Source organism: Apus apus, chromosome 18 (assembly GCF_020740795.1).
Source record: "Apus apus isolate bApuApu2 chromosome 18, bApuApu2.pri.cur, whole genome shotgun sequence".
NCBI classification, from domain to species: domain Eukaryota; kingdom Metazoa; phylum Chordata; class Aves; order Apodiformes; family Apodidae; genus Apus; species Apus apus.
The window spans coordinates 7,845,638-7,871,015 of record NC_067299.1 but is presented as its reverse complement, the minus strand read 5'-3'; the positions used below and the strand labels follow the sequence as shown (position 1 = coordinate 7,871,015).

The 25,378-nt window shown below is 53.9% G+C and overlaps 1 protein-coding gene across 3 annotated transcripts in view; it reads left to right on the top strand.

Moving 5' to 3' along the window:
• Window positions 1–25,378, top strand: part of ATP2A3 (ATPase sarcoplasmic/endoplasmic reticulum Ca2+ transporting 3) — a 119,950-nt gene that overhangs the window by 36,223 nt on the left and 58,349 nt on the right. The window contains exons 10-22 of one of the 3 annotated variants that reach the window (XR_007891200.1): window positions 1,718–1,820; window positions 2,046–2,177; window positions 4,982–5,107; window positions 6,041–6,259; window positions 6,735–7,070; window positions 7,169–7,389; window positions 8,075–8,277; window positions 8,379–8,464; window positions 9,056–9,189; window positions 9,602–9,719; window positions 10,486–10,603; window positions 12,554–12,626; window positions 17,388–17,823. Coding sequence is in view for 2 of the 3 variants with exons in the window: in XM_051635739.1 (XP_051491699.1) it covers window positions 1,718–1,820; window positions 2,046–2,177; window positions 4,982–5,107; window positions 6,041–6,259; window positions 6,735–7,070; window positions 7,169–7,389; window positions 8,075–8,277; window positions 8,379–8,464; window positions 9,056–9,189; window positions 9,602–9,719; window positions 10,486–10,603; window positions 12,554–12,626; window positions 17,388–17,460 (1,942 nt within the window). In the remaining variant the exon portion in view is untranslated. Of the gene's footprint in view, window positions 1–1,717; window positions 1,821–2,045; window positions 2,178–4,981; window positions 5,108–6,040; window positions 6,260–6,734; window positions 7,071–7,168; window positions 7,390–8,074; window positions 8,278–8,378; window positions 8,465–9,055; window positions 9,190–9,601; window positions 9,720–10,485; window positions 10,604–12,553; window positions 12,627–17,387; window positions 17,857–25,378 lie in introns of those variants that run through there. The other 2 variants (XM_051635740.1, XM_051635739.1) reach the window with 2 other exon arrangements.

Below are 25,378 nucleotides of genomic sequence, written 5' to 3'. Positions count from 1 at the left end.
TCTGCCTTTGTGTTTATTTACTTCCCCATCCTTCAAAGGGAGGTCATGCTCCCCAGAGTGGGGGAGGTCTGGGAAGGGGGAGGATGAGAAGCTCAGCCTCTGCTCCCCTTCTATTTGTGTGATCCTGGGCATGTTCTTCACTGTGGTCCCTTCTGCTCATCTGGGGAGTGACTATAATTAATCCCAGCCTCAGACTTAATTTCATGAATATTTATAGAGCCAATTTGATCCTTGGCTAGGAATCTCCATTAAAAAGTGAGCCAGGTCATAAACTGCTATCAATCAGTGCATTTCAATTAAATGAGCAAGACTGAGGGGCTGAACTTGTGTCTGCTAACTTTGGAAGCTGCAATGTCCCCTCTTCCCTGGGGACTGCCTGCAGAGAGGCTCCATGTTGGTCTTGCAGAAGTTCATGTTGCTCTGGAGTTTTGCTTCATCCTCATGCTCACCTTTGCCCATTGAGGGGGGTGCAAGGGCTTGCTTAGGTGTCATGGAGAGAAATCCCCCACTGCCCTGGGGATGGTGGGACTGAAGTGCTTAACCTGGCCTTGGCATGGGTGATGTTATCTGCTTGACCTTGGGTTTGCTGATGTCCCCACGCAGCACCCAGCCAGCAGAACCTTTGCTGATGGGCCTTCAAGTCTCACTTGGCTCCATGCAGGGACAGCTGACAGTGGGGATGTACCCCCATCCCTTCCCAGCTCTCTCCAGGGGCTCACATACTGCAAAAGCCACCCTTGCTGTTTCCACCATCCCAAACATCAGGCCCAGGGTGCCTGCAGCTCCATCATGTCCCCAGGGCTGGGCAGCATCCTCCAGGCAGGAGGCTGTGGCTCTCCCTCCCCAGCACAGCTTCTTGTTCCCCAGCAAACAGATTTTTCAGATTTTCTTGGCCGCTCCCTGTTTTCCGCTCCCGAGCTGTAACAAGGGCTCCAAAATGTTCTTTCCATTGGGAACCAGCAGTGGAATAAACTGATCCTAATAAATGCCTGACAAATTATTTTTCCAGCAAGCAGATGACCAGCTGGGTTTATACAGCTCTAACCTGCAGTTACCTCTCCTGGAACTGGGGTAATTTTTTATTTCCCCTGCAAACCACCTCTGCCATTTCTGCCACTGGGTGAGAAGCAGCATCCAGCTTGCCTGGAGTGTTGAGGGCTGCTCCTTGCCAGTGATGTTTGTGCTCCTTTACATAGCAAAGAGCTGCTATTTAGGAAGCAAAAGGCCCAGTTTGCTGCTTGCTTGGAAACAGCCACAGCAATGCAGTTGTTAAACTTGTCTGCTGCTCTTAAACACTCCCTTGGGTACCCTCTGGAGCACAAAGCAGCATGGCAGGGAGGAGAACTTGCTGCCAGTCCTACAGCTCCTCTGGGTCCCCAGCAGCTGGAAATTCCTGGGGGAGCTTGGATTTTTTTTTGCCTTTTGGCAGCCTCTGCTTTCAGGTCTAACACACTTTCCAGCTCCTCTGCAGCCCCTTTATTCTGGGCCATTTCCAGAGTTGATTTGCCTCCTGTGATGTTTATTTGCAGCTAGTCCTGCTCCTTTTGGTACAGCACAGAAGGCAAACCCAAGTGTGGGGTTTTTTTGCCAGTCCCGGGGCATTAACTGGGCTCTTGCTCCCTCTTTTCAGAACGCTTTGCAAGGGCTATGTAGGAGAAGCTGAGTATTATTTGAACACATAAGCTGGTGAAGTGCAAGGCTTTGTTTTCTCCTGCAGCCTGAAGGACGGGCAGCCGGTGCAGTGCGGGCAGTACGACGGGCTGGTGGAGCTGGCCACCATCTGTGCCCTCTGCAACGACTCCTCACTGGACTACAACGAGGTGCTGGGGCACCAGGGAGGGTGGGGGGACACTGGTGATGCTCTTCCCTGCACTGTGGGCCCCTTTGCAGCAGCAGTTTGACCCTTGGGATCCCCCGCCCTGGTTTCAGCCTATCCCTGGGAGCCCTGGGATGGTGGAGTGGGTGGCAGCATCTTTGATTGAAGCAGCAAGTAGGGAACATGTTTTAAAGCTTAAGCTCCTTTTTTTTTCTGGTCTGTCTTGTAGTCCAAGAAAGTCTATGAGAAAGTGGGAGAAGCCACTGAAACAGCCCTGACATGCCTCGTGGAGAAGATGAATGTCTTCAACACAGATACCAGCAAACTCTCCAAGGTGGAACGAGCCAACGCCTGCAATTCGGTGAGTGAGGGGAGCTCCTGTGAGCTCTGGGAGGAAGAGGAGGGCTTTGGAACAACTGTTATTTGAGCAAGAACCATTTGCAAAGATCTCAGGGACTGATCTGCCACCAGGATGCAATTTGCTGCCTTGCAGGGGCCGAGCTGTTTTTGAACCAGATAGTGCAATGGTCCTGGGGGACTGATGGTGAGGCCAGGGACTAACCTGCCTCCATGTGCAGCTTCAGAGCAGGTGATTCCCAAAGCTCAAACTCAGCCTGGTCCCTGCTCTGCCAGGAGAGACCCTCCTGGTGATGGCCAGAAGCTCCAGCTGCAGATAATGAGGTTTGCAGTTTTACAGCTCCCCAGCAAATCTATAGGTGCTTGGTTTGCACTGAGCTGGATCCTCTGTAGTGTGGACCAAACTCTGTTCCCTGAGCTGTACCTGCCTGAGCAATGCTCGACTTTCAGAAACATCTATTTCTGATGTGAAAACATCCTATGCTAGCTTTTCACTTCCTACTCTGGCTCTCCAGTGTCTCCTGGTAAAAACACACCTTATTCCAGGTCTAGATTTACTCAGCTTTGGTATCGTGCTGTTAGAGCTTTTAATGTTTCTGCTTGCTCGAAGGAAGGGCCCTCTGCTCTGGCATTTCTTCCCCAGATAGGTCCAGGCAGGTTGTAATAAATCCCCTGACTCCTTACTGATAAGGGAGATGGAATTTTCCAGCAGCAGCTTCCTTCTGCATGCCCGTCACTGCCCTTCCCCTCACCTGCCAGGCTGGGTTTGGTCACCAGAGCTGCTCCCCTTACTCCTGTGTTTGGGCAGGGATTAAAAAAAAAACAACCCCTTCCTTGGAGTTTCCTGGCAGTGTTGCTTTGCTGCTTCTTAATTTCCCTTCCAGTTGTTCTGTGTTTTGCAGTCTCTGGTGGGATTTGGGGGGTTCTGCAGAGCGTGGCTGCTCCCTGGTGTCTTTGCTGCTGCTCCAAGCAGTGCCCAGCAGGATGGCTCTGCTTTGTGGGCACAAAGCTGCACTCACTGCACGTGTGCCCTGTGCTGGCTTTGGGCTCTGAGAGCCCCTTGCTCTTTGCCTGGTGTATCCACAGGCAGTGCCCATGGTTTGCACAGACAGATCCCCTTTGCCTGTCTCTCCACCTCCCCAGCTCTGGCTGTTTCGCTGCAGTAGGAGCATCCTTGTGACTTGGGATGTGCAGTTTCACTCCAAAAGTTTTCTTTTCCTTTGCCCCTTTCATTGATCTTTAAGGTCCTTTTCAATCCTTCATCATTGAATTTAGATTGAAGTTGCTCTAAAAGCCCTGTGCAAAAAGCTGTTTGTGTCCCCATCACAAGTGACACCCTCTCGGTGACAAAAAAATAGTCATTTAAGTAGTTGAGCCCATCAAGTTGGCATCAATATTCCTGTTGGGAAATTCTTTGGATCGACCTTGGATGCCCTGCTCATTAAATGGGGTTTTGGGCACAAGATGTGTCCTGCCAGGAGCTGGGCTGAGCTGCCGTGCTGCCCGTGTGGCTGTGAGAGGTGGAGCAGTGTGAGGAGGACTGGCTGCTGTCCTGCTGGGTGCTTGGCTCCTTCAGTTATTAAGTAGTAGCAACAGTAGAGCCTGGTTTGTGGAGCTTGGGGTTTTTGGGGTGCAGGAGCCCACCTGTGGGCACCTCTGTGGCAGCCCCTGCTCTGTCCTCACCCTGCAAACCTGCAGGTACCATGTGGGGGAGGGACAGTTACTGCCTCGCTGGCACTCCACAGGGTAATTAGCACACCCTGAAATGAGCCTAATTAAATTCTAAGCTGCTGGTTAATTTGTTGGGAACCAGTCCAGCCTCAGGTGATGGTGCTCTGACTCCTGGTGGCCTCTGTGGGTGCAGGACCAGGGCAGACTCCTGCACTGTAATGAGTGGGATGCAATTCCCCTTCTTCCAGCATAGGTGGAGCCCAAAGAGGGGAATTTCTCCCCTCCCTTCCCTGCCAAATGGGGCTTTATCTCAGGCTACAGCAGCTGTTTGTCATCCTGGGTGGGGTCAAGAATATAAAGGTCTGGCTCAGCACATGGTGTGTGCCAGGAGCTTGGGCAGCAGTGCTGTAGCTGGGCGGGGGGACGTTGTTGAAATTCTCCCCCAAAAATACATGGGAAAAGCTCTTTTTGTGCTGTCCCATCCTCCTGGCTCCTGTGTTGGTCTTTCTCCTCTCATCAGTGGTGCTGTGCAGGCTCAGCAGGGCTGTTAGCCAAGGAGGAGAGCACTGACTGCTGTGGCCCCAGCACCTCTGTCCCCAGCACATCCCAGCTCAGCCCCAGGGCTGTCCCAGCTCAGCCCCACACTGTCCCCAGCACATCCCAGCTCAGCCCCACACTGTCCCCAGCACATCCCAGCTCAGCCCCAGGGCTGTCCCAGCTCAGCCCCACGCTGTCCCCAGCACATCCCAGCTCAGCCCCACGCTGTCCCAGCACATCCCCTCACTGTCCCCAGCACGTCCCAGCTCAGCCCCACGCTGTCCCCAGCACATCCCAGCTCAGCCCCAGGGCTGTCCCAGCTCAGCCCCACGCTGTCCCCAGCACATCCCAGCTCAGCCCCACGCTGTCCCAGCACATCCCCTCACTGTCCCCAGCACGTCCCAGCTCAGCCCCACGCTGTCCCCAGCACATCCCAGCTCAGCCCCAGGGCTGTCCCAGCTCAGCCCCACGCTGTCCCAGCACATCCCCTCACTGTCCCCAGCACGTCCCAGCTCAGCCCCACGCTGTCCCCAGCACATCCCAGCTCAGCCCCACGCTGTCCCCAGCACATCCCAGCTCAGCCCCACGCTGTCCCCACAGGTGATCAAGCAGCTGATGCAGAAGGAGTGTACCCTGGAGTTCTCCCGGGACCGCAAGTCCATGTCCGTGTACTGCACACCCACTGGCCCTGGCCACAACTCCACTGGCAGCAAGATGTTTGTCAAGGTAGGGGAGAAGGTCCTCAGGTGGGAGGTGGGTCGTTGGAGTATTGATAGGAAAAAAAACAACAACAAGGAGGTAAAATGATTTAGAGGGAGAAAAAGGCCCTGAATGTGCTGAGGCCCAAAACTTGAGCTCTTGCCTTACCCTGATTAAAGGCTTGGACCCTCCAGACACCAGTAACACCCGAAGGGCCATGTCCAGCTTTCCACTGTAGCTAGAAATGAAGCAGTTTTTAAAGGGCATTTTCTTCCCAAGAGAAGAGGTTCAGCAAGAATGTCACCCCGCTGGCTCTGAGGAGGTTCGGGTGTTGTTGCTCTCACTGGGAGATCTTCTGAGGGAGGGAGCTCTGTCCTCCAGGTCAGGTTAGGACCCTCTGGAGCCATAATGTCTGTGACCCTGTTAGTCGGGGGTGAGCTTAAGAGGAGCAATACAGGGTTTGCAAATTTGGCATTAAAGGGCAATGTTCTTCGTAAGGTCGGGATGGAGGGGTGAGATGCTGCGGTGCTGAAGGACACGTCCTCCTCAGTCACCAAGGCACCTCAAGCAGCTGCTGAGCATCCAGCAGGCAGCGCGGTTTTCCTGCAGAGCTTTACAGCCCTGATCCCCTCCGGGCCTGAGGGAGGATCCGTGGGGTGGGAGCATCTCAGGCAGACGTGTAGGTTTTGGCAGGAGTCGGAGGGATTTCCCCCCCAGGGCAGATCCTGAGGCGGGGTTGGTCCTTCCCGGCCAAGCTCTCTGTGTGCTCTGCCGGATGCTGCCATCTAGTGCGCGCCGCGACGGGACGTGCCTGCTGGAGCTTTGGGAGATGCCTTCTCCTTTGCCCAAACTCGGTGCCTTCCCTCCCTCTGGCGCTCCCCCGGGCTCTGGCAGGAGCCGCTCATCCCCCCAGGGTCACTCCAGCCCCCCTCAGCCCTCCCCGCTTCCCCCTCCCACCAGGGCGCCCCGGAAAGCGTGATCGATCGCTGCACCCACGTCCGCGTGGGCACCAGCAAGGTCCCTCTGACCTCCCCGGTGCGGGAGAAGATCCTGAGCAGGATCCGGGACTGGGGGATGGGCATGGACACGCTGCGCTGCCTGGCCCTGGCCACGCAGGACGCGCCCGCCCGCAGGGAGACCATGCAGCTGCACGACTCCACTGCCTTCGTGCACTACGAGGTAAGGGCCCCCTGCACCTTTCTCCAGCAGCTTTTTGGGTGTTTTTTTTTTTCCCCTTATTCCTGAAGTTTTCCCACCCACTTGCCAGCTGCCTCAGCAGTGTTTTCTCTCTGGTTTCCCCGCGGCCGCCAGGCACGGCAGCAGCTCAGCTCCTCTCTTGCAAGCTCTGGTGCAGAGCTGCACACAGCAGAGCCCAACAGCCCCATCCCAGCAGCCGTAGGTCCCCGTGGGGTGACCAGCAAGAAGGGAGTCCAGGGAACCACCAGGAGGGAGGGAAGCGAAGTGGAAAGGTGTGAGGAGCAGCAGAGAGTATCCCATTGCCTATAGGGTTCATCCACAGGGCTGGAAACCTCCTGAAAGCTTCTTTCCCGGGGGAAATCCCTGTGCCCAGGGCGGTGTGACAGTGGGGAGGGAAGCATCCCTGCAGTTAACACGGGTCTGGGGGTGCCTGTCCCACCCCTCCTCCCCACCACAGACCAACCTGACCTTCGTGGGCTGCGTGGGGATGTTGGACCCTCCCCGCAAGGAGGTCAGCTCCTCCATCGAGATGTGCCGCAAGGCCGGCATCCGCGTCATCATGATCACGGGGGACAACAAGGGCACGGCGGTGGCCATCTGCCGCAGGATCGGCATCTTCTCGGAGAGCGAGGACGTGACCGGCAGGGCTTACACGGGCCGGGAATTCGACGAGCTGCCCCCCGAGGCTCAGCGCCAGGCCTGCCGCCGCGCCCGCTGCTTCGCCCGCGTCGAGCCGGCGCACAAGTCCCGCATCGTCGAGTACCTCCAGTCCTTCCACGAGATCACCGCCATGGTCAGTCGGCCCGGGAGGCCCCCGACAACTCCCCCCCCCTGCCTCCCAGGTCCCTCTTCTCCAACCCCGGGCTCCCCGTTAACCCTGGCTCGATGCAGACAGGTGACGGTGTCAACGACGCCCCGGCCCTGAAGAAGGCGGAGATCGGCATCGCCATGGGGTCGGGCACGGCCGTCGCCAAGTCGGCTGCTGAGATGGTGCTCTCTGATGACAACTTCTCCACCATCGTCTCGGCTGTCGAGGAGGGCAGGGCCATTTACAACAACATGAAGCAGTTCATCCGCTATCTCATCTCCTCCAACGTTGGGGAGGTCGTTTGGTGAGTCCTCCCACGCTGCGGGGAGCAGCGGTGGGGACCTGGTGGTGTCTTCTGCCCCTGGCAGCATGTGATGTCCAAAATGGCCATCCTGGGTACCCAACCGAGCAGCTTGTTGTTCCCCAGGGATAGAAGGATGTTTCCTTTTCTGGTTTTATAAACCCCAGGACCTGTTTTTGGGCATTACCTGTTTAGGTCCGTGCCAGTGTCTAAGAGGGTCCAGGTGTTTGTGCACAGGGTGTTGTCACCAGGTCACACTGATGCACTTTGCAATAGGTCCTGGGCAACTCTCCCTGTCTTTGTCCCCTGCCCGTCCTGGACAGTAAATCAGTGCTGTCCTCAGCAACGTGGTCACAGCCTTGGGATGGTGTGGGCACCCTTTGCCCTTGCGTTTCAGCAGGGGTGTTTGTGCTGGCCATGGGAACCCACGTGGCCATGGGGACGGCAGTGGTTGGGTTTCAACCGCAAAGCAAATTGTTTAATAGCAACAGGAACAAACTGTAGCTGCAAAATTCGGCCTTGGACTTCAGGTTCCTGACTGAGGGGTTCATCTGCAGGACTTTGGGTGAATCCAGGTTGGGTGCCTGGACCTAGGGTGCATGCTTGCTCTTCCCATGCATGTCACAGACACTTCCTCTGGCTATCCCAGAGCTCATTTCAATCAGCGTCTCTGGAATGTTCCCCACAGCATCTTCCTGACAGCCATCCTGGGCTTGCCTGAGGCCCTCATTCCCGTGCAACTGCTGTGGGTGAACCTGGTGACAGATGGTCTGCCAGCCACTGCCCTGGGCTTCAACCCTCCTGACCTGGACATCATGGACAAGCTGCCCCGCAACCCCAAGAAACCCCTCATCAGTGGCTGGCTCTTCTTCCGCTACCTGGCCATCGGAGGTGAGCAGCAGTGGGTGGAGGATGAAGAGAAGCATGGGGTGCTGTGGGGCAGGGGGTCTCTTGCTGGGTGCTGGAGGTAAGGGTGTCTCTCTTGGCCGCAGTGTACGTGGGCTTGGCCACCGTGGGTGCAGCAACCTGGTGGTTCCTGTACGACGCCGATGGACCACAGGTCTCCTTCCATCAGCTGGTGAGTCAGGAGGGGAATGAGCTGATGTGTTGAGCAGGTGGGTGAGGGCATGAATGCAGGCCTTGGGGTCTCCCCTTTCTTCTGTGGTTATGGTGGTGTTCCCAAATCACTGGTGGAGAAGACGTGAATTTAAGAAAGTAAATTCTCTCCCTCAAAGCTCATGTTTCCAGCCTTGCTTCTGCCTGCAACCACCTTGGTCCAAAGAAGCTGAAAGCAGCTCCTGTACCTCACCCCACAGTGAAAGGGTTGATTTTTACATTACTGTAGGTCTGAACAAGGTGATGGGGAAGCAGGTGCCCCAAAGTGTCACCTGAGATGGAAGGTGTAGTCTTGATGGAGCCGTGTGTGCTCAAGCACCTTAGTAACTGCCCGTGCAAATCTCTAAGCCACAATCCAGCCACGACTTCCCCATCTCCAACCACGGCAGGAGCTGTTGTGTCAGTTGTGTCGATGGCTCTGACCCACGGGATGTTCAACAGCACCCCTGATAATCCAGGTTCACCACGTGTCCCCAACCACTCGACCTCTTCCTCCTCTTCCCTGCCTTTCCTGCTTTGCCGGGTACTTACCAGCGGTTTGCTGTGCTGGCAGAGGAACTTCATGAGGTGCACCAAGGACAACCCCATCTTTGAAGGGATTGACTGTGAGATCTTTGAGTCCCGATACCCAACCACGATGGCTCTGTCCGTGCTGGTGACCATCGAGATGTGCAACGCTCTGAACAGGTAGGGTGGCTGCAGGGTGGCTCTGTGTGCTCTCCATGTGACTGATTTCCTGCAGCAGCTCTTTGAGCATCCTTTGGTGGGCTGAGGGCTTTGCTTTGACTCAGCAGAGCCATTTGGAGTGTCCTCTCAGCAAATAAGCTCTTCCAAGCCAGCGTGCTCTGTCGACAGTGGTGGAGGAAGGGCTGGATCTGCATCCTTAAACAGTCTGGCCTGCTAACAACCAGCCCTAATCCACGCGTGGCTGATGGTGTTGAGATGGGTGCCTAGATCCAAATCACAGCAAAGCCAGGAGCTCAGCTGTCTGGAAGAGAAGGGCTGCAGCACCCATGGCCCTGTGCCTTGGAGAGCAGTGGGAAGGCCCAGGTCAGAGCAGGAGGTCCCTGGGGCTAAGGTTGTCCTCTTGCTTTTGCAGTCTCTCTGAGAACCAGTCGCTGCTGCGGATGCCACCATGGCTCAACATCTGGCTGCTAGGGGCCATTATCATGTCCATGGCTCTGCACTTCCTCATCCTCTACGTCAAGCCCATGCCTGTGAGTGCCTTCTGCCACCTCCAGAGACAGTCCAGGGCATTCCTCCTGTGGCTGAGGACACCCCCTGGAGCATTCTTTGGGTCTGGAACCTTCTGGGTTGGTTGTACCCAGCATGTGCCTTCAGGACCAGGTCCTGTGACTTGAGCTAACGTGGGGACTGGGAGTCACCCTGCCCCATTGAATCTTTACTTAAGTCAGAAGCTCTCATTTTAGGTGATGCAAAGGGGTGTAGATGTCTCCAGGAGGTGACTGAGTCCAATTTGGAAGCATCATCTCCCTTTGCAGTCTGAGGCTGGCATTGCCTCTGTTGATGCCAAAGGATGCTTAAGGTTGGAGGGGGCTTTGAGCAACCTGGTCTAGTGGAGGGTGTCTCTACCCATGGCAAAGGGTTGGAACTAAATGATCTTCAAGGTCCCTTCCAGCCCAGACCATCCTGTGACTCTAGGAAGTGGATCACTGTGCCCAGGAGGTTACTTGTCCCCTGCTAAGTGCCTGTCAGCATGTGAACCTACAGTCCTAGCTTGGGCCTCACTTCTCCCATCTGCAGGAGATGTGAAGGACATGATTTTTGACTCCTTTGGGCCAAGAGCCAGCTAGGCATGATGACAGACCTTGAAGAAATCCTGTTCTTTGGGCTGTCTGGATCCTCCTTCTTTGTACCTGGGCTGTCCCTTTCCCAACCTGTGCCATACAACAACTTGACCTTTGAAACAAGTGAAAAAAAAAATCCCACCTATTGACATGTCCAATCCTTTCCACCTTGCAGCTTATCTTCCAGGTCACCCCTCTGAGCTGGCCACAGTGGGTGGTTGTGATGAAAATCTCCCTGCCCGTGATCCTGCTGGATGAAGGACTCAAGTACATTTCCCGCAACCACCTGGAAGGTGAGTGTGCTCTGCACCCACTGGGTTGTGGTTGCTCTGCCACACTCTGCTTGGGGTTGCTGGTGGCTTCGTGGACGCCTCGCTCACCTCCTTGGCTCAGGGGGTTGGCAGCACCTGCATGTTCATCCACCTTCCCTGCAAAAATGGGACTTGCTCTCCTCCCCCCATCCTTCCTGGGTGCCACGACAGGCAGAGCAGCTGGTACTCACCTCTGCTTGAAATGCTCCTGTAGGAGCTGGAGCACAAGATGAACCTGCCACCTGTGTTCATCCAGCTCCTCTCAGACCTCTGGGAACTGCATCCCTTCTCTTACACAGCAAAACAAATCAAACACAGGATTCTAACAGGAATCCTGCCTTATTCCCCCTCAACCTTCCACCCCTCTACAGGCCATCCTTATCTTGTGTTCACTACCTCTATTTTAAGATCAAATGTGTTAGAAACTGTTTTTAATGGGCTTGACCTTGGCCAGCACCATTCAAGATGTGTCCCATGGCTCATGTGGAGGAGAACCAGCTCCTCTGACCCCAGGGCTGGGGTTCCTGGGTGCTCTGGGGCTGCAGGCTGTGAAGCACCACACGTGTCCAGGCAGGGCTCCAAAGAGCTGATTGCATCTTTTGTTTCTTGCAAAGATGTTGCTGTGGGTGACATCTGGGTGCTGAGTTCAACCTGCAGGTTTTTCTGGCTCGCTGGGCTGCAGCTGCCAAGTGGTGCTGGGGTTTGGCCCCTCTCCAGGAAAACAGATGGGATTCATTTTTTTCAGGGTGTCTTTGCCCCAACAGTGAGAGCAGGGGGAAGAAGGGCAGGAGGGACACTGTCCTTGCCCAGGGAAGATGTGGTGGCCCTCGGGAGGGGGTGCAGATGAGCAATTTGAGTGTGTTCTGGATGTCCTTCCACAGCATCACCCTGCTTCAACTTTTTTCCCCCCCTTAGGCAACCAACATCTTCTCAAACCCCTCCTCTTGCCTTCAGCCTTTAATTGTGACCCAGGAAAACTGCAAAGCCACACTTGCCTCTCAGGGCAGAAGGCAGGTCCCTCCAGCTCTGGCAGGGAGGGAGGTGGGGCTTCATAACACCCCTGTTTGCTTTCTCATGGAGCAGAACCATGCAAAAAGCTGGAAATACGGGATGGGAAATGATTACAAGCAGGAAACCAAGCAGCTGCACTCACCATCATGCTGGGGGTGCTCATGTCAGCTTTGCTTTCTGTGGTGAGCTGCTGCAGAACCACAGCAGCTGCTCAGTGAAGCCTCTGCTGAGAAACAGAGGTGCAAGGGCTCCTGGTTTTACAGACCAGACAGAAATAGTTTCTGCCTTATTTCATTGAATTGCAGCATCTCTCAACAGACTGGAAGGTGCTTTGCATCACCCAGGCCTGCTTTATCACATGGTGACAAGCCTGTAGCAACAGTTCTGTGGTGTGGCACTGGGCTGGGGTGTAGGAGAGCTGGTTTAATTCCTGGCTGTTGCATCCCATGCATGCCCTCAGTCTTCTCTTCAGAATGAGCTGGGAATGAGTCTTTCTTTCTCCCACACTTTGCATCTCTCTCTAAAAACTCAGTGCTGCTGGAGGAAGAGTTTTTCTTCAGCTCTGCCAGTGCAGCTCCCAGCACAGCAGGGTTTCTGGCAGGGGTACAATGCTTTCCAGTCCCATCACACCAGCTCAGAGGTTTCTCCTCCCATGGTGTGCTCCCAGCATGATGGGACCTCTGAGCCACCCTCATCCTCATGGTCACCATGGTGCTGAGGCTCATGAGTCACTTTGTGTCTCACCCAGCAAGGGTTTCCCACGCAGCTGTGGGGCAAAATCCCACTTAAATCCTCACCCTTGAAATCCTGCATCTGCCTGAATCCTCTGGGCTTTGAAAAGCAAACAAAAAACCCCCTCAAAAAGCCACTTTTCAATGTGGTATTGTGATTTTGTTGTGGTTTGTTTTTTTTTTTCACCAGGCATTCTCAGGACAGTAAACCACACGTGGAGTGGGGAGCACCAGTTGAAAACCTGCAGGACTCCAGACCAAGGGTTGGTTTTCTTATGTATCTCATCCCCAGACCTTATATTCCCATGTTTCTGCCAAAGTCTTGGCTACGTGCAGTGGGGACCTGCTTGGGCCCCCTTTGGGTGCATGTGACTTGGAAAACCAGCTGATAATTGAACCCAGGGACCTCAGAATCCCAGAATTATTGAGGCTGGAAAAGACCTCGGAAATCATCAAGTCCTGCTTCGTACCTAGACAGGTTCTCCTTTCCCACACTGGCCTCTGTGTTTTGCTTCAAAACAAGGTCTGAAAAGCCCATGGAACAGCTGTTTGTGTGGCAGCTTTGGCCAGGGGCCAGGCTACTGCTTGGCCTCTGGGAGGCAGTGCTTGGGGATGGTCTCCAGCTTGGGACCTTCTGAAGGATGGTCAAGGATGTTCGGTTGAGGGATGGAAATGTCTGGCTCCAAGTTCTGCTGATTCAGGTTTTGCATGGAAAAAATGTCTCCTTTGATCAGATTTAGATAAGTTGTGTTTCCATTACGCTGGATTTTCCTTGTCCTTGAAGCAGCAGAAAGCTGGGACACTGGTGTTTTCCCAGTGCTTTGCATTCCTCTCCCCATCACCCTCGTGGCTCCTGGCCTCTCCTCTTGCATGCCTTGCCTGTGTCACTGCCTGCCTCCATCTCAAGCCCCTCCAAGGTTTCCACTCTCTCAGTTCTGGGATGTGATGCAAGTGCTCAGCTAGTTTGGCTTGGTTGGACCTGCAGATGTTCTGCCCAGGAACATGGAGATGTTATTCAAGACCCTCTCAGATGTCCATCACACACATACACACTGGCAGACTCCAAAGGGCTGCCCACCCTTCAGGACCTCTAATAATATTTGTAATATTTACCATCCTCAATACATGGGTGTTGCTTTCTGAGCCCTGTGACCTGCAGGCAGAAGGTTTCCAGGCATCTGCACCAAGACCTTGCAGAAATCTCCTTTCTGAGGGGTTCCCAGAAGGTACAAAATCCAGACAGGACACTGAGATAACTCCAGTGCTCGTGCCCTCGTGTGCTGTCAGCCCTCTGCCATCACCTCCCTGCTCCCATCCAGCCTTCCTGCACCATGCCTGGGACTCCTGATCTTCACCACCCGGCAGGGAATCCGTAGCAAGAATTGTCTCCTCATGTTTTGTGGCAGATGAGCATTTGTGCAGCTATTGCTCCTTACTCCCAGTGAGGACAGCAGCCCCTGGGTGCATTTGCAGGAGCTGAAGGTGGTGGCCACACCTCCAGGTAGGTACCTGTCCCCAGCAGGTGCCTGTCCCCTCCCTGGCACTGTGCCTGGTGCCACCGCAGCTGCTGTGCAGGTGGGCTTGCACCCTTGGGCCACCACCTGCACCCCCAAGGGAGAGTTGGAAATTTGGCCTCTTCGCTGCAAAGTGAGCTCCAGCTTTCTGCTTGAGTCCCCTCCCAGAGGACAGAGGTGGCTGTGCAGTGACAAGTGTGTCACACCCCCTGCCAGCACCGACCCAGGCTCCACCAACCCACCCCCCGAGACAGCCCGGAATCTGCGGGGACTAAAAGCTCCGTGTCCCATCCCAAAAAAAACCCCTCCAGCACGTAGCAAAGAGAAACCACTTGCCCTCACCCTCCTGGGGTGGCAGGAGGAGGAGGAGGAGGCAGCCCCAGAGCCCCCAGAGCAGAGGGGCTGCTGCAGGCACCACGTTCCCTGCGGAGGAGCAGCTGGAGAGCTGGGAGCCAGCACCCAGGGCTGCCCTTGTAGGGAAATCTCTGCAGAGCTACCTTGGCTGGGCTGGGGAGGAATGTGTCCCCACGGGCCAAGTTGTTTGCTTGAGCTCTGGGATGCTTGGGAGGAGAGCAGCACTGCACCTTTCCTTGCTGGAATCCCTCCAGATGGGATTTTCCAGCTCTGCTGACTTGTGGGGGTTTAAAAAAAAAAATTATTTCTTTTGATTTCCTCCTCTCTTCTGGTTTGTATTTTTTTTTTTTTGCCTGCCTTTGCCCCGGGTCAGGAGTGGAAGAGGAGAAGGCAGCTGTGGGTGCTGCTGCCCTGGTATTGTGGAGGGATGGGAGGAGGGTTTCCCTTTTTTGTTTTTCTCCTGGGTTTGGGGTCTCAGCTGAAGCTGCTGCACGGGGGGAGCTGTGCAACTTTCAGAACAATGAAGGCTGCAGCATTTCCCTCAGTGGAGGGAGAGAGATCCACGCTGGCAGCTGGAGCCTCCACCCCTGCAGCATCACCTTTTAGGGGAACCCCTTAGGAGGAAAGTCAAAAGCAACGAGGATGAACCTCCCCAAAAGCATCTGCTGTCCCAGGGAGGAGCAGATCCTGCAGGAGGTGAGCTCGTGGTGTTGGGCTGCAGGTTTGCAAGAGCTGAGGGGCTGTGACAGCCCTGAGAAACGTGGGGGGAAGCAGGCCCTGTGTGGATGGTGGCTGCCCCGTCATTCGTGGAATCATGGAGCCATTCAGGTTGGAAAAGCCCCTTGGGATCACCGAGTCCAACCATCATCCCTACTCTACAAAGTTCTCCCAGGCCCCTCAGTCCCCCCTGCTCCTGTCACCCCTGTGCAGGGGGCAGAGCTGGACACCGGCGCGTCGGGACCTGCAGCCTGGTAGAGCCAAGGGGGGTTGGACCCTCTGCTGACCATGGATCTGATGGAAACACCAACCCACCCTGTGCCAGGGCGTTACTTGAGGCCTGAGAGCAACGTTTTGAAGAGCACCCACCATGGTCAAAGGCTGGTGCTGCAGCTGTGTCCCCATCCTGCCCCTGCGCAGCAGCCACCCCCGTTTGCACAATCCCTGGGTGAAGCCCTGGGGGGGAAGCTGCCAATGTCACCTGCCCAGGGCTGTTCCACTGCTGGAGAGACACCCCTGCAACTTGGAGAAGAGGACTTTTCATCCATCGTGATCACAAGAGTCCCTGCTTCTCTCCAAAGCCTGGGGTGCTGAGGTCATCCATGGCTGCCATTGCAGCAGTCACTTTTATCTCAGGACACGAGGGCTGGGCTCTCCAGCCAGCACTGGAGGGACGTGTTGGCAGAAGCTTCAAAAAAGGGTTGTTATTTTTTCCCCTCTCTCTCTCCCATCTTATTTATGAATTCCCTGGAAGCTGTCGGCACCAGGGCTGGCAGCAGGGCCTGGCTGGTCACCCCAGGCAGGACCCTTGTTTGTCAAGAGCATGAGATGTGTTTGGTGACGAAGGGTAGAGAAATATGGTCGAAAGATCCATGATAAGTGGCTTCTCTAACTCTTCTCAGGAAATGCTGCCTTCTGGGTGTTTGTTTTCTTAAGGAAAAAAAACCCAACAAAAAAAACAACTCCAAACATTTTCTGTGCAGACAGAGCTGCCAGCAGGGTCTGTCCCAGCCCTGGGGACACTGCTGGTGACTGCTTGAAAACTGAGGATCTAGTTGGTGAGAGACAAGCCCTGGCAGGGATTTCAAGTAGAAGACCACATCTGGAATGTTGTGTCCAGTTCTGGGCCCCTCGGTTGCAGAAGGACAGGGAAGTGCTTGAGAGAGTCCAGGGCAGAGCCACAAAGATGATGGAGGGAGTGGAACATCTCCCTGCTGAGGCAAGGCTGAGGGAGCTGGGTCTCTTGAGCTTGGAGGAGACTGAGGGGCAGCCTCATCAATGTTTACAAATACGGTAAGGGCAGTGTCAGGAGGACAGACCAGGCTTTGTTCAGTGATGTCCAGTGATAGGACAAGGGGCAGTGGGTGCAAACTGGAGCACAGGAGGTTCCACGTAAACATCAGGAAGAACTTCTTTCCTGTGAGAGTGACAGAGCCCTGGGACAGGCTGCCTAGAGAGGTTGTGGAGTCTCCTTGGCTGGAGACATTCAAACTCCCCTGGACACGTTCCTGTGTGATGTGCTCTGGGTGACCCTGCTCTGGCAGGGGGGTTGGACTGGGTGATCTTTCCAGGTCCCTCCCAACCCCTAAGATTCTGTGATTCTTCTTTTGGGCCATGTGATGCCTGTTACCTTCCATGTCCATGTAGAAGAAGGGAGGAGGGCAGCCCTGGGGCTGGGGTAGCAAGAGCAGTGGATGGATTGGTCCTTGCTATTTGTTCTTAGGACAAGAGGTAATGGCCTCACATTGCACCAGGAGAGGTTTAGATTGGATGTTAGGAAGAATTTCTTCACCAAAAAGGTTATCAGGCAGTGAAACAGGCTGCCCAGGGCAGTGCTGGAGTCACCATCCCTGGAGGGATTTAAGAGTTATATAAACAGAGAACTTGGGTATATGGTTTAGTTTAAGGACTGGTCAGTGCTGGGTTAAAGGTTGGACTTGACGGTTTGGAAGGTCTTCTCCAACCAAGCTCTTTGTGTGGAGAGATACCTCTTTGTCTGGAGGTATCTATGGATAAAAATATAACTACAGTGTGTGTAAGTGGTGTCAGCCCAAGGAGCAGTAGCCATCTGGCTGGCTGCAGCAGGGATGGGCCTTTGGGGTGGGCACAGGGATGTGGTGACCTTCCTCCTCTCTGTGCTGCTGCTTCCTTGCCCAGTGCCCTTCTTGGGAGCAAGGAAAAGGGATCCCTGCCTTCTTGCCTTCCCGCTGCTGCTGCCTGCTCATCCCTCCCCCCCTGCTGCACTGCTGAGCCCTTCCTCCAGCATCCTCCTCCTCAGGCAGCCTGAGCAGCTCAGTGCAAGCAGGATCCCAGGGCTCAACCCCTCTTGCTAACAAAACCAGGGAGCTGCTTTGCTTCCAGACCCTCACGGAGACTTTTTCTTCTCCTCTTTTGTTTTGCTTTGGTCGGTTTTTTCCCCCCTTCCCCGTTTTGTTTCAGAACAGAGCAAGCAATGAATGACACGAAGGAAAGGCTCCTGACCCAAGGATCCCTCACTTGTAACTCGGACTGAAGCCTTGCATGTGTGACCATCACCAGAAGCCAGCAGGACATGCATGTGTCCCACCATCAGACCAATGCGGGTGAATCGTCGAAGAGAAAAAAAAAATACTGATTTTTTTTTGTTTTGGTTTGGTTTTGTTTTGTTTTGTTTCGTAGCTTTCTTTTTTCCTGTACATAAGAGTGCAATTACTGGACAAGCTGGCAGAGGGTTTGGGGACAGAGCTGTGCGTGGCCCCCCGGGGTGGTAACGCAGTTCCCTGGGGATTTGTTCCTGCCAAATTTGAGACCCTCTTTCTGATCTTCCCCCCCACCCCCCGAGCGGGTGAGCTCGGGCAAGGTGACCTTCATGGGAGGTCGAGGAGGGGAGCTGGGTGTTTTTGGCAAGGCACGGGCAGGAGGTTGCATCCCTGAGCCGGGGGGGGGGGGGGGGGGTGTGAGGGCAGCTCGTGGGGCTGGGAAGGGCTTGGGGATGGGTGAGGGCTGGGCAAGGAGGCAAGGAGGCCGTGGGCTGGGGTTGCCAACCCTCCACCACGTCCCTGCTGGCGGTGGGTGAAGGGTTGTGGCTGCTGTGCTGAAAACAGCTCCAGAGTGTGCTCGTGGGGCTCGTGGCCCTGTGTTTGTGCACCCAAGTCGGGTGTTGGTGGCAGAAGGTGAAGTTCTCCCTATTTCTCAGGGTGTCCTGGTTGATCCCTGTGATCCCCTGCGCCTCCTCAGGCTCATCCTACACCAAAGTGAGATGTAGTCTGGTCTGTTCTCCTCCCTCTGATGTCTTGTTAGATCCCATCTGCTCTATTTAAGCCATAGCCACCTCCCTCCTGGGGGCAGCCCTTGAAAGCAAAGCATGGGGATGACCAGGTTCCACATTCCTCACAGCTCCTGGTCACGCTCTCTGTACTCGGCTGATTTTTAACCCTTTCCCTCAGAAGAGCAGAGCTGAGTCCTTAGGAGCATGTTCATGAGTTCCTGTCCTTTGCCTTGGAGGACATGGCTGTCTTGCACAGGGTGCCCTTGTCACCAGTGATCCGCCTTCCAGGTGGAATGAATGTATGCTTGTACATAACCTAGTCCTTCTGCAGGAGCAGTGTCTGGCCTGGCATTCCTTCTTGGAAGGCACCAACTTTTGTTTTATCCTCTTGGGATGTTTCTGCAGCAGGAGTGATGCAGGCTGCAGGGAGGTTGTGGATCAGGAGAGGATTTGGGGATCCAGTAAATTGATCTTTCTGCCTTGAGCTGCATCAGCTGAGGAGCTGATAGTGGGTGATTTCTTCTCCAGCTCTCCAAGTCCTCCCTCCTGTTCTCCTTATGTTCCCCTCTGATCTGTTTGGATAATACTCAGTTAGCCAGTCCCTTCATCTTTCCTTTCTCTGACATGCCAGCAGCAGCCCTGGGAGCCAGGCTTTGGGCTAGCAATTTTGCTCCTTTGCTGTTGGATTCTTTTTTGACTTTTTGCCCTTGAAAGCTCCCAGTGCTTTCCTGTTTCTCTTTCACCTGGGCAAGAGCTTCTCTTCCTCTGTACCACAGGTGCCAAGCATCATCCTTCCTTTCTTTTCTCCATCACCAGCATTGAAGAAGAGCAGAGCCCCCAGGCCAATGGGAATGTACAGAATTGTTATACTACTGAGCTGATTTAATTGTACAGAAAACCTTGCATGAAATGTTGTTACTGTATTTAATATATAATGTATTCAAGGAATTTTAATATGGAGCTCTTTAAAAAGATCTTTATAGATACTCTGTGGTTAGAAGATTGTTGCTGATTATTATTATTATTATTATTATTATTATTATTTTTTAATATTATTATCCTTTGTCTTGAAGAACTTTTGTTTTTCAAATGTGTTATGTCAATTTGCTTTCATTGCTGATCCCATAGGGCAACCAATTAATTCCTCTTTCAATATTTTCACCATGGATGAGAGTCACCCTGGCACAGAGAACCAGGGCATGTCCCAGGTACTGCTTAAGCCTTCAAAAAAAAGGCTTCAGTAAGACTGAGGCCTCAAGAGTGTGATTTGCCTTTCCCTAAAAGGCTGGAGATCACCTTCTCTTAGTACAGATCATCTCCAGCTCTCTGTGCAGAGAAAGAACCAGCAGGAGTTTAATCCAGTACCAGCTCAGTGACTTCAGAGGAAATTGCTTTTGTGTTTCCCTGAGGCTGAGAACCAGGTTGGGAGAGGCTGGATTCAGAGCATCCCAGCACCACTTGTAGGCATCTCCCTGGGACATGGTGGCCTTGGTTCCTCGTGCCTGTGGGGACCTGTTTGGTCCATCTGCTCTGTGTTGCACCACCCGAGTTAAACTGGTTTCCATGGGCTTCAGGTCTGCTGTTGGATGATTAATTTTACCCTTAAGGGCTGGTGTAGGGTTATTAATTTTACCCAAATCTGTATGTATGTGTGGGAGAGTGTCTTGGGTAAAGGTCTCTCTGCTGAGCACTGAATAATGGATGGGGGTCTCTAATGTAAGGAGACCCAAAAGGGAAAGAAAATAAATGAGAGCTCTGAGTTGGAGCAGAGGTGAAATAATGACACTTTCACTGGATGTTAAATTCCTGCTGGTAATTTTTTGCTTAGTCTCCCCTGGCAGCAGAGAGCTGGGTGTGATTGTACCAGGCATCCTTCTAGACCTGCTAACAGAAAGGCTGTTTGGAGAGGTGTCAAGTTTCTTGTTTGTTGTTGATGGAGATGCTGAGCTTGTTATTTTGGCATTGATGGAGGTGTCAGGTCTGTTGTTCTGTCCCTGCTGGAGCTGCCACCCAAGCCTGGGGCAACGTCCACCTGGTTGTGCAGTCCTTGGGTTCTTCCAGTTGTAAGTTACCAAAACTCCAGCCAGGAAGAAACCAGAGCTCTGGCCCAACCAAAGGCTTGTTCTTTCCAGCACCAGCAAATTGCATCTGCTTTTGAACTGTAAACCTCTACATCTACCTAGAAAACAGTGCAGGAAACCAGCACTGAGGAGCCTTGAGCAGGTGTCCCCCCTTGGCACATCCCCCTGTCCCCTTCTGAGCAGTTGACCACATCTCTCTCTTTCCCCCCATCCTTGAATTCCTTAGAGTGCAGGGTTTTTTTGATCACAGAGGCTTTATCGATCAAATATTTCAACAAAGTAGAAAAATCTTGGTAGATCTAATAATTTTTCCTCTGTGCTTTGGGGAAGGGTCCAGGAGAAATCCTGGCGTCGTTTTTGGTCGCGGGGATGTCACCAGCTGGGAGCTTCCAGAGGCTGGAGCATGTTCTTCTGCAGCCTTGGAGATCCCAGAGCCAAGCCCATCCCTTTGGGATCAGGTCTTGTGTCTTCTTCCTGAGGCACCCAAGGTGGGAGATGCACACTGGGTGGGCTAGATTGCCCAAGAGCTTGTTAAAAAAAGGCAGCTCAGGGGCAAAACCTTGGGGATCCTTTTTCGACAACGGAGTTTAGGGCTTCTTTCCTTTTGAGTTTTATTTGCACGGTGCCACCTGGCCTGTCTGGAGTTTTTAAATCAAATGTAGGTCTTTTCCAGCAAAACCTTTAGCAGCCATGGGCTGCTGTGGTGGATCCTCCCTGCACAGGGAAGGAGCAATGTGGGATACCTGGAGGAGGACAGGTCGGATGGCAGTGTGGGGTGTGTCCCAGCGCTTCACACTCCTTTCTCCAGGGCCAGGTGACAGCCCTGGAGGGTCCCACCTCCCTGGGGCAAGAACCTGGGGGCTCAGCTTTGGGCAGCAGCTGTGACAAGTGCCTTGTGCTGTTTTGGGATGTTGTGTTGTTGTGGCCAGTTGCTGGATTAGCTCTTTCCCCTGCGGTGCGTGATCCTATCAGGAGGCGCGTTGGAAGAGGAGGAAGAAGGATGCTCTCCAAAGCCAAGAAGTGCTGTGGCCCATGGTTTTCTCCTGTCCCGTGGCCACTGTACAGCTCAGAGTCTGGGGGAGGTTTTTTGGTTTGTGTGTTTGAGACTTTGGCACTGTGAAGATGTGGTGTGGGTGTTTCTGATGCTCTGCTCAACCAATGCTGGATGGTACCACCAGGCACTGGAGAAGCCAGGAGGAGAAGGGACAGGCTTTGCTATACGGGCTTCATTCCTCTAACAGCCTCAAATCTGGGGTTGAACCAGAGTCCCTGCTCATGGTGTGGGTGGCAGGAGTAGCCAGAGGGGCACTGGGACAAGTCAGCAGCAATTTTTGGTCCCTCTTTGTACGTCCTACCCCACAAACAGTCACCAAGTAACTGCTGGGCAGAGGCTCAGGCTGACGCTGGCCCGGTTGGTGGGAGATGCTGGTGAGGTTCAGTGACCTTGGGATCCTCTCACTCCTGAAACTTAAACACAGGAGTTCCCAACACCAGCTGTTCAGGCTGTGGGTTTTGGCCCATACCTGGCACAGCCATCACCTTGTATAAAGGCTGATGAGGTTCAGTCACCCCTGTTCAGTCCCACCTGGGCTGTTTTCCCCACCTCTGCAGTGGCACTTTCTGGCAGGGCTTGTCCCCAGTGCGGAGATGGCCCCAGGGGTCAGATTTTTAGGGTGAAGGAGAAGAGCTTCACCCCGTGCAGAGGTTGCAGGGCACGTTTTGGGTTAGGGTTTGCAGGGCTGCAGCAAGGAGGGGGGCACATAGGGTGACTTGTACTCCCTGGTCCTGTCCCTTTGGTGCTGTTCAGCTCATGGTGTGAGCAGGGCATGAAAGGAGCCTCAACCTGCCTGTGCCTGGAGTGCTGGGGAGGTGGGGGCTGTGCCCATCCAGACCCTTGGGAGCAAGAGGAGGGTGACCCCTGAGGGTGCCCTCCATGGCTTCAGTCTGGGAATACACTGATTTGATTTCTTTTTAAACATGAGGTGCCTGAACAGCCAAATCTCAGAAGAGTTTGTGCTTCATAGCGAAAGGCGAATCATTGTATCTTGGGGGAGGGTGGGAGGGTGTTCTCCGAGGGGTAGACTTGAAAGAAAGGTTTCCTATTTTATTATATGAGAGATATTTTTCCATGACCACTTCCTAAATCTGTCTTTTGTCAGGCTGTAAATAGCCAGGTGTGCTGTGAAGGTGTGGGAAGGCTCCTCGTGGTCACATCCATACGATCCACTCTGCTCACACCGTATCGGGCTGATTTGTTTTATACTTATGAAACAACAGAAATAAAAGCAATTTTACTGGACGACTCTGGAGGTTTGGGCTGGTTTGGTGGTGGTGGCTTCTCTAGGTGTATCTTTTTTTGGTTTTCTCGCCCCATTTGGGGGGACATTTGGGAGCCCCTGGAGCTGTATGGGAGAGCCTGAGGGCATTCTTCAGCCCTAAAAGGAGCTGTGCTCACCAGATCAGGATTTCTTGTGGGTTTTCAGAGCAGCCAAACTAGAAATGGAGCTGAGTTGGTCTCTGGCATGGGACGACAAAGGCAAAAATGAAAGGAGTGGCATGATGTGACTGTTGGGAATTTTTTTAACTACCAGTTAATTGGCTCTCGGGGCACAAGAATACAAATAACAGGGCTAATTTTGACTGTATCCAGAATAGTCCTCACCTTATCTCCCCCAGCTGAGAGAGGAGGTTTAAATAAGCCCTGCAATGACCTCCAAAGGAAATAATTATTAATTAAGTAGTAGTTAAATAACTTGGCCTCCTCTAGGGGATGGCACAGGGCCTTGGGGCTGTGTTTCCATCTCCACATTGCCCAGAGCTCTGCCCGTGGTCATGTCTTGAGCAGAAAAATCCTGCTGCAGCTGTGGATTGTGTTATGGAGCCAGTAGGGGTTTCTGGTAAGATCCACCCATGGTGCAGTTTTGGGGTGTGGCCCTTCTGGGTGCTACCAGCAGGAGAAAGGTGCTGGTAAAAGGGTGCTGGAAAGGGTGGCTCAAAAACCCTGGTAACCCAAGGGATGTTCCAGAGAGGGAGGTCCCAGGGAAACACTGATTTTTGGAAAGGGACATTGGTCAACTGGTCTCCGGCGTTGCCCCATGAAGGCCACCACCACCATGCTGGAGGTGACCCTCAAGCCAGTCCCTGTCCCAGCCACTCCTGAGGGTGCAGCACTGTGTCAGCACATAGTGGTGAAGGCAAACCCCACGCCAGCTTCGTGGAGTTCAACAAGGCCAAGTGCAAGGTCCTGCCCATGGGTCAGGACAATCCCAGGCACAATTACAGACTGGGTAGAAAATGAATTGAGAAGAGCCCTAAAGAGAAGGACCTGGGGGTGTTGGGGGATGAGAAGCTCGGCATGAGCTGTCAATGTGCCCTGGAGCCCAGAAACCAACCCTGTCCTGGGCTGCATCCCCAGCAGCCTGACCAGCAGGGCCAGGGGGGAATTCTCCTCCTCTGCTCCACTCTGGTGAGACCCCCCTGCAGGGCTGGGGCCACTTCTGGGGTCCCCAGCAGAAGAAGGACGTGGAGCAGTTGGAGCAAGTCCAGAGGAGGCCACAGAGATGATCCTTGGGCTGGAGCAGCTCTGCTCTGGAGACAGGCTGGGAGAGGTGGGGTGTTCAGCCTGGAGAAGAGAAGGCTCCAGGGAGACCTTAGAGCACCTTCCAGTGCCTGAAGGGGCTCCAGGAAAGCTGGGGAGGGGCTTGGGACAAGGGCAGGGAGGGAGAGGACAAAGAGGAATGGATTAAAACTGGAAGAGGGGAGATTTATGTTGGACATGAAGAGGAAATTCCTCAGTGTGAGAGTGATGAGACACTGGCACAGGTTTCCCAGAGAAGCTGTGGCTGCCCCATCCCTGGCAGTGTTGAAGGGCAGGTTGGATGGGGCTTGGAGCAACCTGAGCTGGTGGGAGGTGTCCCTGCCCATGCAGGGGTTGGAACAGCATGACTTTTAATGTCCTCCCAACCCAAGCCACTCCATCATTCTATGATGCTATGATTCAGAAAGCAGATGTTACCCCCCACAAAAAAAAAACCCAACCAACAATCCAAGGGTCCCTGTGCCCCATGACAAGTGTCCAGGGGTCTATGGGATGTGCCTGCCATGTTCCCAGCAGCCGTGATGGTCAGGGGGACAAGGGGACCCTTCAATGCCCTCAGCATCTTGGGCTCGTGTGTTTCCTTTGGTGTCGGCTGAACCACCGCCGAGGAATCCCCAGGGAGATGAGGTATTCCCAGGAAGATGAGGTATTCCCAGGGACACACGTTATTCCCAAGGAGACGTGTTGCCAAAGCAACCAGGGATGGAGACACCACTTCCATGCAGTGAGTCCCACCAACCCAACCCATCTGCCTGGGCCGGGCACGGAGCGGAGCCAGCCCTGCTGGGAGGGAGCGAAGAGAGGTCAAGGACAAGTTAAAATTGGAAAGAAAACTGAACATGCTGTTTCCTAGGACCTTGCTCTGCCAATTTTTTTCCACACACGCCCCCCACCCCCCCCTTCCTATGGCCAGCAGGGCAGTGTGAGCATCTCCTCTAGCTGGTGAGGGCAGAGAGGGTTGTGGTGGCCAACATTTCTGGGAAGAGGCACAGACTTCCAGGGGCTCTTCCTGGGAACCACAGCCACTGGAAGTCCCCTTTGCACCCACCATCGTATTTCAAATCTCCTGGTCACTGTGTTATTCCTCCCCAGCCCCAGATTTGCAGCGTGCTGCACATTTTTGTGCTGAAATTCAGAGCTGCACTCTGGGAGCTGCCAAGCGAGAGTCTGGATTGTGTAATGAGCCTCATCTATAATTTTTATTTTTATTTTTTCCTCCCTCAAGAAGCTTTTGGAAGAGCAACGTCTGAGAGCCTGGAAAGACCTGGTAGCTCTTCTACCCACCATGCCTTTGCTTTCCTGGGTGTGGGTGGCCTTGAGCCTTGTGCAGAGACCTTCAGATCCTCCTCTTTGTGCCCCAGCAGCTCCTCCATCCTCTGAGTCCCTGTCCCAGCTCAACACAAGGATGAGCTCATGGTTCCAAATGTCTCCCTTAAAATTACCATGTGTTGTTTTTTTTTTCTGTTTGGTTTGGGGATTTTTTGCATTTTTCTCTCCACAGCTC